Genomic DNA, 12,934 nt, shown 5'->3' on the forward strand with positions numbered 1-12,934 from the left:
AGATTGAAATCCATTTGTACTCTGGACTATTTCCCTATTGTTTTTAAATCCTCCTTGTATGAAGAGAATGCCTTTGATTACTTTTGAATTTTCACATTTTTTAAAGTCTAGACTAGAGTATTTTTTCCATGTATACTTAAAGGGCACCTTTGGAAGCTATTAACTACATATCTTAATTGTGGCTGTTGTTGGAATTTTAAAATCCCTAGGATTTGGGGACCTGAAAATACTTTGTATAAATAACATTAAAAAAAGAAAAGTAGGAGCTGGGATGGTGGCTCAGTGGTAGAGTGCTTGTCTCACATGCACGAGGCCCTGGGTTCGATTCCTCAGCACCACATAAGTAGAGAAAGTCGGAAGTGGTGCTGTGGCTTAAGTGGCAGGATGCTTGCCTTGAGCTGAAGAGCTGAGGGACAACGTCCAGGCCCAGAGTTCAGCCCCCACAACCGACCAAAAAAAAAAAAAGAAAAATAGAAGCACTTAAATTCCACACTTGGAGACACAGATGCCTCTCCTAGATTTTGAGAGGTGAGAATTATAATATTATAAAGTTTATGTAGCTCTCCAGTTGTCTTACAGTGCTTTATGCCCTAAAATTTAAAAGTCATGTCCTTGAAGAGACCTAACATAATTTCGAGAAAAAAAAGTTGGAGAGACTAATGTACTTTAAACACAAGCAACAAACAATAAGCAATAAATTGAGAAATTCCTAGACTCTGCAGGAAGACTATTTCCACTTACAGGTTTAATTTACAAGCTTAAATTTAGAAACTTGGCATAGTTTCAAAGACATATGATTAAGTAGATTAAACAGAGAATTGAGAGTATCCTGAATTTAGATCTTCATTTTACATAGCTGATTGGTTAATTTTTTATCGTTTAATTTCAGGTATTGATTGCCAAATATGCTTATTTTTTTCAGTATTTGAGTACTTGTCTGAGAAGTCTTTTTTTTTTTAAACTACAAATGGTTGTATGAAGGAGTTACAATTTTTATAAGGAAGTGCTACATGAGATAATCTTCTAGCTTAGGAAGCACAGTATATCAGTAGCATATTCTGTTGATATTTATGACACTACCCCATTTCAGTTATTTTCCAAATTTTTAAGATTGTTGTTAGGAATCTGACATTATGTTAAGGAAAAGTCCCCTTATTCAGTTCATAGTACATAAAAATCCAAAATCAGATGAAGGAAAATATATAGTTTTTAAAATGTAAGCTAATTTATACACAACTGCTAACTTCTGACACATATATTGGAGTATTGGGCAAAACACCACTAATCTTAATGGCATTGGTAATCATATTTCTTACTTTATCACCAACACTTTTTAGGAACCATTTAAACATCTAGTACACTTGGAAACTACACTATTGAAACTAAAAGAACTATATAGTACCGTGTAAAGATGATTGGTTTCAAAAGTGTAAGACCTTTTATTATTATTGTTCAACGTTAACTTTTTCTTTGATAACAGAAGCACTCTTTCATAAGTATTTCCATTATTTTTCATGGTATATGCTATAGGCTTGAGAATAGAAAATTAAGATGGTTAGATAGTAAATAGATGCTCTCTTAGAGTTTACCTCTTTAGTTAATGTTTCTTCTTTTTCTTTTTGTCCGTTGTGGGGGCTGAACTCTGGACCTGAGTACTGTCCCTCAGCTTTTCAGTTCAAGGCTAGCGCTCTACCACTTGAGCCACAGCACTACTTCTGGCTTTTTCTGCTTATGTGGTGCTGAGAAATTGAACCCAGGGCTTCATGCATGCGAGGCAAGCACTCTACCACTGATCTACCTTCCCAGGCCCTAGTTAGTGTTTCTTGACCTATGCAATAATATGTCAATATGTGCTTAACGTACATACTTTGTAAGCAGTCATTTTACTTGTATTCTTTATAGTGATTAAACATTACACGGTACTCTCCATTTACAACAGGAAGACAGGCACAGATGGTTGAGTACCTTGCCCATGCCATATGGTTAGATGTGGCAGAGCCTGCTTTTTTACAGGCAATCTAGGTTTTGGCTTTATACGTTAGTCATTGTTTTACTTTGAAACTTGTTTTAGCGTGTTTTTGAGAACTAGTGACCTTTGAGAATGAGAGACCCAAGTGTTATTTGTGCTTAAAGTACAGTGAAAAAAAAAATGAATAGATTAAATTCTGAGTTGAGGCAAATAATGCCTAGAATATGTCCAGTTTTTCTGGGTGGAAAGGTTGGGCTTGAAGTTGATCCTTCCTCTTTATCATGACTGTCCTAACTTTCCTGGAGGTAAGTGTTGGTCTGGGTGCAATTATATGCTTGTGATGCAAGTATCATCTGAATTCTTTAAGCCTGTTTATTTTGGTGCCCTTTAACCAACATTTGTTTTGACTATTTGAGTTTTCAAGTGAGCCTTGCCTTCTGATTGGCTGCTTTCTAGGAACTGGGAAGTTTTCTGTTAAAAGTGCTTTCACAGTAATGGTCAGTGACAGTGGAATCTGAGTTTGAAGCCAAGGGACCAACTCCAGGGCTCTACGTGCTAGGTCCAACAACTCACCCCAGTGTACCAAATACACAAGCAGTGGTGGCTGTTGTTACACTGCACTGGCTCTCAAGCATGCCAGCAGATCTTGGGGTACAGGGACTGAGCTTTAGCTTTAAAGAAGAATTGGGGTAGGGTACGGAGTGCATAGTCAGCAGTGCTAGACAGAGTGTGGCCTAGTTAATCATGATCTCGGTTCTGGTTCACAAGGGTTGCTGGGAAATTATCGCTGTCATCACTGGAGGAAGCATTCTGGTTCCCAGACAGTGATTCCTCTTGCTCTCCGTGCAGCCTCTTTATCATAGGTAATTGTCCTTACCTGAGGGGGTGTCTGTTCTTTGAGGCTCGTCTGTTCCTTTCCTTGGAGGTAGTTTTAGTCCCTCATTACAAAGATGTTATTGATCAGACCTGTCCTTCCTGGAGCCCAAGATAATTGCAGGGGAGGGAGACACAGGTAAAATGGAGGCAGGGATGCATTTCTTCTGCTTGTAGTTAACTTGTGGGTTCAAATGAGGAGTCAGTGCTTTTTAGCAAAAGAAATTACTTACCTTGGTAACAGCACTGTACTTTCTTTAGTTTAAGATGTAATTGAGTTTGGGGCATAAAGTATACATATGAATCCTTAATTGTATTATTTTGCCTCCTGTAATAAAATGACTTATTAAACTTAAGTTGGAAAATGTTACAGAAATCTGTGTGAATGTAACTTTCATTTATCTTTTGTCTGTAGAAAAATAACATTTATAAACTTGTGTTTTGTTTGGATTGTTTCTAAACAAAGTCATATCCATGTGAGTGAAGCTAATTTTTCAGAGATTCAGATAAAAGATCTGAAGCCATATAGATGAGAAAAAGATTATCCTGTTTTCACATCTTATTTTCACTTTTGAAATAAGGCAGCAACCCTAGCATATAGAAAATGCCAGGATCCTGTGGAAAATAGTTAAGTAATTTAGTTTACAGAGTAGCCTCCATTGGAGTTAGCAGACTGAGAAAAACTTAAAAAAAAAGAAAGAACTGTAACAGAAGCATCAGCATAAAGATTATGATTTACATAGACAAAGTCTTGTGCTGCCTGGCCCTAATATAGTGTATAACTGGAAGTTGACTGTAGTAATTGATTGCAACCCCCCTCCCCCAAAAGATGTATATTTTAAATAGATTAAATAAATTACCAAATGGCTGAATTTTGTTAGGAGTTTTTTTTCTCATTTTAACTTGATTAACACTTAATTTGGTTATCTTTTACTACTTTGATTTCCAAAACAATAAGCTAAAGTAAATTTTCATTTGGTCTTTATAAGGTATGTGAATGGTCACGCCAAAAAACATTATGAAGATGCACAAATACCCCTAACCAACTATAAGAAGTCTGAAAAACAAGAAAAAGCTCAGCACACAGTGTGTATGGATTGCAGTAGCTACAGCACATACTGGTAAGCTAATCTTTTCTGGAAATTGCATTTTTTTACAGTGTGCATGCAAATATACTCTTCTCTGCCCTATGCAGGTAATACTTAACCTGCTATTCCTTCAGGACTCCAGGGGCAGGAGCCATTGGGTACACTGTGTTTACTCATTTAGATTTCACTTTGTTCCTTTCAATAGCTAGGCCTCATCTTCTCTCCTACCCTGCTCCTTGTCCATCCCAGTGGACTTTAGGATATGGAAAAAATAATACATTTTTGTGGTTGTTCATTAAAACTTTGCTAAGTTGGGTGCTGGTGGCTCATACCTGTGATCCTAGCTATTCAAGCTGAGATCTGTGGATCATGGTTCAAAGCCAGCCTGGGCAGGAAAATATGTGAGACTCATCTACAATTAACCACCCCCAAACTGGAAGTAGAGTTGTGGTTCAAAGTGGTAGAGCACTAATCTTGAGCACAAAAGCTCAGGGACAGCACCCAAGTGGAGTTCAAGCTCCATAACCAACAACAACAAAAGACACAAAAAACTTTGCTATCTCTGTATTTTTGGCTGGGGGGTGGGGCGGTGAGGGGTGGTGGATGGATGATGGTCCTAGAGTTTGAACTCAGGGCCTAGGTGCTATCTCTTAGATTTTTCACTCAAGTTGGTGCTCTGCTATTTGAGCCACAGCTCTACTTCCAGTCTTTTGGTGGTTAATCAGTGATAAGACATGGGCTTTCCTACTCAGGCTGGCTTCAAACCTTGATCCTCAGATCTCAGCCTTCTGAGTGGGTAGGATTACAGATGTGAGCTACCAGCACCTAGCACTAGTGTGTGTGTGTGTGTGTGTGTGTGTGTGTGTGTGTGTGTGTGTATGTGTGTATGTGTGTGTATATATATATATAAACTCATATTCAAACAACAAAGCCCTCCATGTTCCTATTGTCCAGTTATATGTTGTCATATAATCCTAGAAATTTTAACTTATTTGGAAGATTTTTTTTTCTTTTTTTGTCAGTTGTGGGGCTTGAACTCTGGGCCTGGGCACTGTCCCTGAGCTCTTCATCTCATGGCTAGCGCTCTACCACTTTGAGCCGTAGCGCCACTTCTGGTCTTCTGGTGGTTAGTTGGGAAGTAAGAGTCTCTGGGACTTTCCTGTCCGGGCTGGCTTCGAACTGTGATCCTTGGATCTCAGCCTCCTAAGTAGCTAGGATTACAGGTGTGAGCCTTCAGTACCTAGCTTTGCCCTCAGTTCATAAAGGTTGTTGATACTGAAGAGGAAAAAAATGTCAAGCCATTTGAAGGAGCCTTTTTTGTTGTTGTTGTCGGTCATGGAGCTTGAACACTGGGCCTGGGCACTGTCCCTGAGCTCTTCAGCTCAGGCTAGCACTCTACCACTTGAGCCACAGCGCTTCTGTTTTTTGGTAGTTAATTGGAGATTAGAGTCTCATGGACTTTCCTGCCCGAGCTGGCTTTGAACTGTGATCCTCGGATCTCAGCCTCCTGAGTAGCTAGGATTACAGGTGTGAGTCACTGGTGCCCAGCTTGAAGGATCCTTTTTAAGATACTTTTTTTTTGGGGGGGGGAGGTGGCAAGCACTCTTTGAATGTCACATGAAGGTAGAGCTGAACAGAAATAGAAATTTAAAGTCCAAATACCACTTTTTGTTTCTTTGGCTTTTTTTTAATAGGAGGTGTTGAGATAGCTCAGCCTGACCTCAAAGTCCTCCTCCCTCTGCCAGCTGGGATTCAGGTGTGTTTTGCACACCTTTTGGTTTGCACTTCCTACCAAAGTTGTATGTCAGTTCTTTGCTGTATCACTCTTAGTGCATAAGTGTAGAATGATGCCCATTCAGAGGAAGAAAAAAAACTCATTGATTTTCTAGGGCTTTCAAATTTTTACAGGTTTGACATTATTAAGATTTAGCTAGTGAGCCAAGCATGTTGGCCTATAATACTAGCTAGTCTAAAGGCTTTCAGTTTAATGTCAGCAAATGCCAAAAGTTAAAAGTTAGTGAGACCCCCCTCCCCCCCTCCCGCATCTCAATCAATGAATGAGAGCTCTATGATGTAGGCTGACATCCCAGGAAGTGTAAATAGAATTGCTGACCAGGACAGCCTGGGCATAAATATGAGACCTTATTTGAAAATAAAGCAGAAAGGGCTGGAGATGTGGCTGAAGTGGTAGAGCTCCTGCCTAGCCAGCACAAGACTCAGTTCAAATCCTACAAGTGTCAGAACCTCCCAAGTTGGCTATTAACTAAACTTCTTAAGGTTTATTCAAACAATGACTCTTTCTGTAATCCTTTATCTGGAAGGTGTTGAGACCTAGAAGAGAGATCAACTATAGGTAGATGAATATTTCACTAAAAGTGAAAAAAGCCTTTTTTGAAAATTTCACACAGAGATGAGCGCTCAGTTGTTATTTGCTGTTATGAAACATACCTTAACCAAAGTTAAACACTGGCCAGGCTGTTATGTCATTCCCTTAGTGTGTGTGAGTGTGTGTATGTGTGTGTGTGTGTGTGTGTGGGGGGGGGTGAATCTGTGTGTTTTGGTGCTGGGATCAAACCCAGGGCCATGCATATCTGTCTTTTTTTGTTGTTGTTGTTGGTTGGTTGTGAGGCTTGAACTCATCCACTGGGCACTGACCCTCAGCTCTTCTGCTCAAGGCAAATGCTCTACCACTTTGAGCCACAGCGCCACTGCTGGTTTTCTGGTAGTTAATTGCAAATGAGAGTCTCATAGATCTTACTGACCAGGGTTCGCTTTGAACTGCAATCCTCAGATCTCAACCTTCTCAGTAGCTAGGATTACAGGTGTAAGCCACCAGCACCTGGCTCTCTTTTTTTGGGAGGGGTGGGGTGGGGAGGGGCTTGAACTCTGGGCCTGGGCGCTCTCCCAGAGCTCTTTAGCTCAAGGGGAGCACTCTACCACTTGAGCCACAGCGCCACTTCCAGTTTTCTGGTGGTTTATTGGAGATGAGTCTCATGGACTTTCCTGCCTAGGCTGGCTTTGAACTACCACCCTCAGATGTCAGCCTCCTGAGTAGCTAGAATTACAGGCGTGATCCACCGATGCCTGGCTGGCTATCTTAATTTACTTTTTTTTTTAATGTGTAATGTAATGGAATTCTTTTAATAACTTTTATTTACTTGGCCTAATAAGCCAGCTCAATGCAACCTTACACCCAACCTTACACCCAACCTCCTGCTCACCTTCCTAACACTGCCACCTCTCTTAATTTACTTTTGAGCCACACCCCCAGCCCTCCATTAGCTTTCTTCTCTTTCCCTTCTCTTTTCCCTTAGGATAGTTGTATACTACTAGAGTGACCTATGACATAACTACCAGGTTTAGAGAACCATGCTTTCCTATATATATCCACTGTATTTCTGCTTCTAAGACAGCAGAAGTTAAGATCATTCTAGAAATATCTATTTTGATGGCTTTACATTTTACATTTTAGTTGAGTAATTTTAAAAAAAAAAATTAGACATTGGAATTTAATTTGTTTCACATTGATAGAGTATGTTAAAGCAGATGTGATTTCACAGCTGAAGTGCAGTTGAATGGAAAATCTTGAACTTAGGGCGAGTACGCCACGGCAAGGCCTCCTGGCCACTTGCCAGCCTTTTGTGTGATGTTGCACAGAGCTGCGAGTGTGTGGGTACCCGGAGCTTTAGCTGCAGCTGGGCGCTTGCATTATCGCCTCGTTTGTGGGTTTCAGAGCAAAATGCCAGGGAATCACCGGTGGCAGGGTACAACCCTCCTAAAAGGATTTTTTTTCTTTAAAAACAGCTGTAAGCTGAAGAAGCTGTAGTTTAAATTAGTATTTTCCCCATACCTCATCTGTTACTAAGAAACAAAGAGATTTCCTCTTTCTTTCTGTGAGCTGTTTGTCATTTCCCAATGTTGTTTAGTACTTTGACTTCAATTTAGGAATTTTCCTTGTAGCTAGACTGGTTGCAGAAGTAACAATATTGGTATGTTAGGTTTAAGGTCTTTTAAGTATTTTGATTTCAGTGTTTAAGCCTCTTTTACTGTGGGCTCTGCTCTAGAGAAGTTGTAAGACATTGCAGCTGCAGGCTTTCTTTTCTTTCCCAAGAGTCCCTGCCCTGGCCTTTCTTTGCCTAGACTTCATGAAACCACGGCTGGTTGCTTGCCCCTTCTCCCTCTTTTTTTTTTTTCCCTTCCAGGTAAGGGGTAGGTTTATTCATCATTCTGGCTGGCACCAGGCCATGTTGGCATTCTACGCAGCTGGGAAAGACCTGGGAAAGAGAGCTGGGAAAGAAAGCTGGGAGAGAGCTGGGAGAGAGCCGGGAAAAAGAGAGAGCCGAGAAAGAGCTGGGAAAGAGAGAGAGCTGGGAAAGAGAGAGCATCTGGGCCTGGGCTCGGCTTTATCTAGGGTATGGGAGGGGAAAGGTGTGGCCACATCAAATTCAGATGTGACCTCAGCAGATGCAGACATGCCCTCTTCCAGGTGTGCCAGTTGCCTAGGTAACGCAGATACTGGGCGGAGGCTTTGTTGTGAGGAGGGTGGAGTCTGCTCGCCATCCAGGAGTGGACTTCACATTCCAGCCTTTTAATAATCAGGAAATAGGGCTCAGATTCTCTCTGGCTACTTCCAGCTGACAAAACGGGTCTACAATAGGGGTAAAAGGCTGGAATTTGGTCCCTCCCAGAGAAGGCAGCGAGCAGCAGCTGTCCCTTGGTGGTGTGAGTCCTTAGATGAAGTCTGGTGAAGTCTCATGAGGCATTGAGGGGCTGGAAAAAAAAATACTAGAGAGCAAATAAATGGCAAGAGGAAGGACTTGGGGCTGAAAATGTTGGTAGAAATGTCCCTAGCTACTTCTTCTTCTTTTTTTTTTTTTGGGTCCGGTTGTGAGGCCTGAACTCTGGGCCTGGGCACTGTCCCTGAGCTCTTCAGCTCAAGGCTAGCACTCTACCACTGGAGCCATAGCGCCACTTCCGGCTTTTTTCTTTTTGCTTATGTGGTGCTAAGGAATCAAACCCAGGGCCTCAGGCATGCAAGGCAAGCGCTCTAACCACTGAGCCACCTTCCCAGCCCTGCCCCTAGCTACTTCTGACATCTGGCGACTAGGTAGAGAAGTCAGGTAACAATGGCAAGAATATAAATTCCTGTTCAGTTAATAATAGGTAGACAGGTATAGACATTGGATGGGCAGGCTTCTTACTTCTACTGACCTCCTGGCTCTAGTTAATTTTGAAAGGGCAGGCACAAAGTAGCTGATGTGACATCATCTCCTCTTACTCCTCTCCATGTTCCCTTGTTCCCCAGACTGGCTGAGTCTAGATGCTCGTTGCTGGGATGGCTTGTCCCAGTTGGTACTCAAGGACGTTTGAACTCAAGGCCTGGGCACTATCCCTGAGCACTTCTGCTCAAGGCTAGTGCTCTAATACATTGGGTTACAATACTACTTCCAGTGTTTGGCTGGTTAGAGATAAGAGTCTTGAGCCATGCTTCCAGCCTGGCTCTTTGCAGGTTAGTTGGGAGATGGAGTCTTAGGGATTTTCCAGCCCTGGCTGGCTTTGAACTGCAATCTTTGCCACAAAAGCCCTTTATTATTTCCATTTAAAGCAACAAGGAGATCAAGTAGAATAAGTAGAGTTTATCTGGTTCTTATCAAGAATTGCCAACAAATAGGGGCTGGGAAGTTGGCTCAGTGGTAGAGCGCTTGCCTTGCATGCCTGAGGCTCTGGGTTCGATTCCTCAGCACCACATAAGCAAAAAGAAAAAAGCCAGAAGTGGTGCTGTGGCTCAAGTGGAAGAGCGCCAGCCTTGAGGTGAAGAGCTGAGGGACAGCGCCCAGGCCCAGAGTTCATGCCCCACAACCGGACCCAAAAAGAAAGAAAAAAAAAAAAAGAATTGCCAACAAATATTCTGAAATGACAAAACTCATTGGATGTGAGAATCTTAGCACAGATATGCCCAATATTTTAGAGTCATGTAGTCAGTACCAGAATACACAACACACACACAAAAAGACAAAACTCAAAACCTAAAATTTTGACAACAACGTTTAGACATCTTTGCTAACAAAGTACATCAGATGGTTGGGCCTCAGTTACCAGGGCCTATGAAAAGAGGAACTTGTTAGCAAGGCACCTTAGAATAGATGGATGGAGTAGTAAGCTTGGTGGAAGGTTAAGGGTCAGATGGAGCCAAACCCTTAACCCACCATGTGGTTAATATGGTGAACTCAAGATGGCGAATTTCTGAAAAAATGCAAAGAAACCCTGAACAAATAGATCAAGCCTACATTGGCTAGCCTTTGAGAGGGAACCTAGCGGGGGGTCCCCAGGACCCAGCCTGCATCACACTCTTCAGGGCACGAGCCAAAAAGTTGTAGAAAAAAGGAGAGAAAGTTGGACATGATTAACAGAGAGAGCAAAGAGAGCCTAAAAGTAAACAGACTTCTGCCCATGTACCATTGCAGAGACAAAAATTGTCTAGATCTGAGAACAGCATAAACACTTAGGCGCTCTGGCTTTCCAGGGAGCGCAGGAGGCATTTCAGAGGGGTTTCACGGCTCGGGCATGATTCGCAGCACCCCATTAAATGTGTAGGAGAGTCAGTCTGGTGAGTGAAGGAGAGCTGACCAGGCAGAAGCGGCGTCCCAACTTCCCCCAGAGCCCTCTAGAGAGAAATGGCCAAGCCCCCAAAACCAAGCGTCTTCAGCTTCAGAGGTGGCATCATGTCTCTGACAGAGACTGAACAACAGAGAGCTGTAGAGAGTACTTTCACTCACCAGAGTAGAGAAGTGGTGTGGATGTGGGTGTGAAGGCCAGCAATGGTATCGATGCGCTGTGTCCGCAGCAGACAGATGGGTTCGCAAAAGGCCACCAGAACTGTGGGTATTCCTTGTGCAGAAAAGGGGGGAAAAACAATAAAAAGAAAAAACAAAAAAAAGAAAGAAAAAAATGGAGAAGAATCCCACCTATCCTGACTTTAAGCCCTTCCCGGGTTTCGGCACCATTTATGTTAGGTTTTTAAAAAGAGATAGCCAAGTAAGAACAGCATCAAGCATGTGGTATTCAGGTAAGGGGTAGGTTTATTCAGTAGACCTGCTGGGACCAGGCCAGGTTGGCACTCCACGCAGCTGGCAAAGAGCTGGGAAAGAGAGAGCTGGGAAAGAGCCTCCTTCTCCCTCTTAACTCCACTTGCATGGATGGAACTGAACTTACATCTTTTTGCTTACCTGTACTTCCTGCTGCATGCTAGCTGTTTGTAAATGTCCATGGGACCTGCAGAAACCAAATCCTAGATCTTTGCCTTCCCTCTACTACTCAGTGTCGTGTGTAGAGTAGATAGTGTTATGTTTGAAAGATTGAGTTTTGTTATCTTTCAAAACTAGGGAAGCGCCCTAAGACATTTTTCTGTGACAGACACCCTTGGCAGGGCAGTCCCCCTCGTTTTTGTGTAAGCAAAGAGAGGAGCACAGGCTGTATTCACCAAGCACAGCAACACAAAATAGGTCACTGCTTTAGAAGAGGGAAAGCAATGCCAAAATCACCGTCACGAATAATTCTGACTTGAACATACTGTCAGGAAGCTGAAAGGTCAATGAAGTTTTAAAAAATTTTTTTCTCAAGATTTTCATAACTGCTAGTGTTCTGTTTACTGTTTCCCATCTAGTTTCCTCCAGTAACCATACAATGGAATTGTGTGTGGTAGCCAATACTCTGACTGAAAGAAGCAAAGATTAGAATTAGAAACTTTTGTATAAGCAGATATGAAGAGTTGTTAGGCTTAAAATGCTGAAGATGTAATTTCCTGACATCTGACCAAGTCCACCTATATCTTTATGAGCAGTAGCCAGTTTTCTGAGAATTGCTATGAAAAGAATATTAGAAACAAATGATCAGAATGTCTCCCTCCTGGCAGGTAATGTTTTAAAGCATTCTTTTAAATATATATTATGAAATATGAATCAATTCAGTTGTTTAAAAAGTAGCTTGTATTTGAGATCTTAAATATTTTGAACAAATATCAATTTAAATTAAGAGAAGTAAAGCTGTCATTTGTGGGATTAAAATGATACTTCATCATTTTCTAAGGTAGTTTTGATAAAAATGTAAAAAGGAAAAAATCTTATATAAACTATTGGGCATATAAATCTGCCCTTCCCTTTCCCACCTTTTTTCTCTTCCTTCCCCTACTTGAAAATATTACTATGTAATTCAGGCTAGCCTCAGACTCAGCCATCCTCCAGCTTCAGCCTCCTTGCATGCATGAGGCCCTGGGTTCAATTCCTCAGCACCACATAAGCAAAAAGAAAAAAGCCGGAAGTGGCGCTGTGGCTCAAATGGTAGAGCGCTAGCCTTGAGCTGAAGAGCTGAGGGACAGCGCCTAGGCCAAGAGTTCAGGCCCCATGACCAGACCCCCCCCCCCAAAAAAAAAAAAAAAAAAAAAAAAAAAAGAAAGAAAAATACTCCAGGCTAGCCTAGGCATAAATGTGAGACCCTGTTTGAAAAGTACCTAAAGCAAAAAAGATTGGGGTGTAGAGTGCTTTCCTGTCTAGTGAAAGGCCCTGGTTTAAGCCTTAGTACCATAAAAAAAAGAAAAGAAAAACAAAGAAAAACTTAAACATATACTTTCACGGACTTTCCTGCCTGGGCTGGCTTTGAACCGAGATTCTCAGATCTCAGCCTCCTTAGTAGCTAGGATTACAGGCGTGAGCCACCGGCGCCCGGCCTTAGTGAAGATCTGAAGGCACTTAGTGAAGGCACTTTTACATAAAAGGTAGCTTTTGTAGTAATGCACATGCTTTCCTGTATAAAAATAAAGAACTTGTTTCTTTACTGTTACTTAAAAAAAATGTAGGTTTCTTTGTGTGATTCTTTCTTGTTCTAGATGAATGCTAGTATTTGGAGTGGTTTTTGCTTTTGAGCATTTTATCAAAATCATGGCTAACTTTATGGAAACATAAAATGAAAATTTAAGTGAGAGTTACAATTGGGTAACAGTACAGTTCTT

At 41.6% G+C, this 12,934-nt stretch overlaps 1 protein-coding gene across 1 annotated transcript in view; it reads left to right on the plus strand.

Annotated features, from left to right (window-relative positions):
- Usp3 (ubiquitin specific peptidase 3) overlaps nt 1-12,934 on the plus strand; it is a 78,391-nt gene that overhangs the window by 30,965 nt on the left and 34,492 nt on the right. The window contains exon 3 of the mRNA XM_042687839.1: nt 3,832-3,963. Within this exon, the coding sequence (XP_042543773.1) occupies nt 3,832-3,963 (132 nt within the window). The remainder of the gene's footprint in view (nt 1-3,831; nt 3,964-12,934) is intronic.

Source organism: Dipodomys spectabilis, unplaced genomic scaffold (assembly GCF_019054845.1).
Source record: "Dipodomys spectabilis isolate Male_0828 unplaced genomic scaffold, ASM1905484v1 ptg000108l, whole genome shotgun sequence".
Classification (NCBI taxonomy): Eukaryota; Metazoa; Chordata; class Mammalia; order Rodentia; family Heteromyidae; genus Dipodomys; species Dipodomys spectabilis.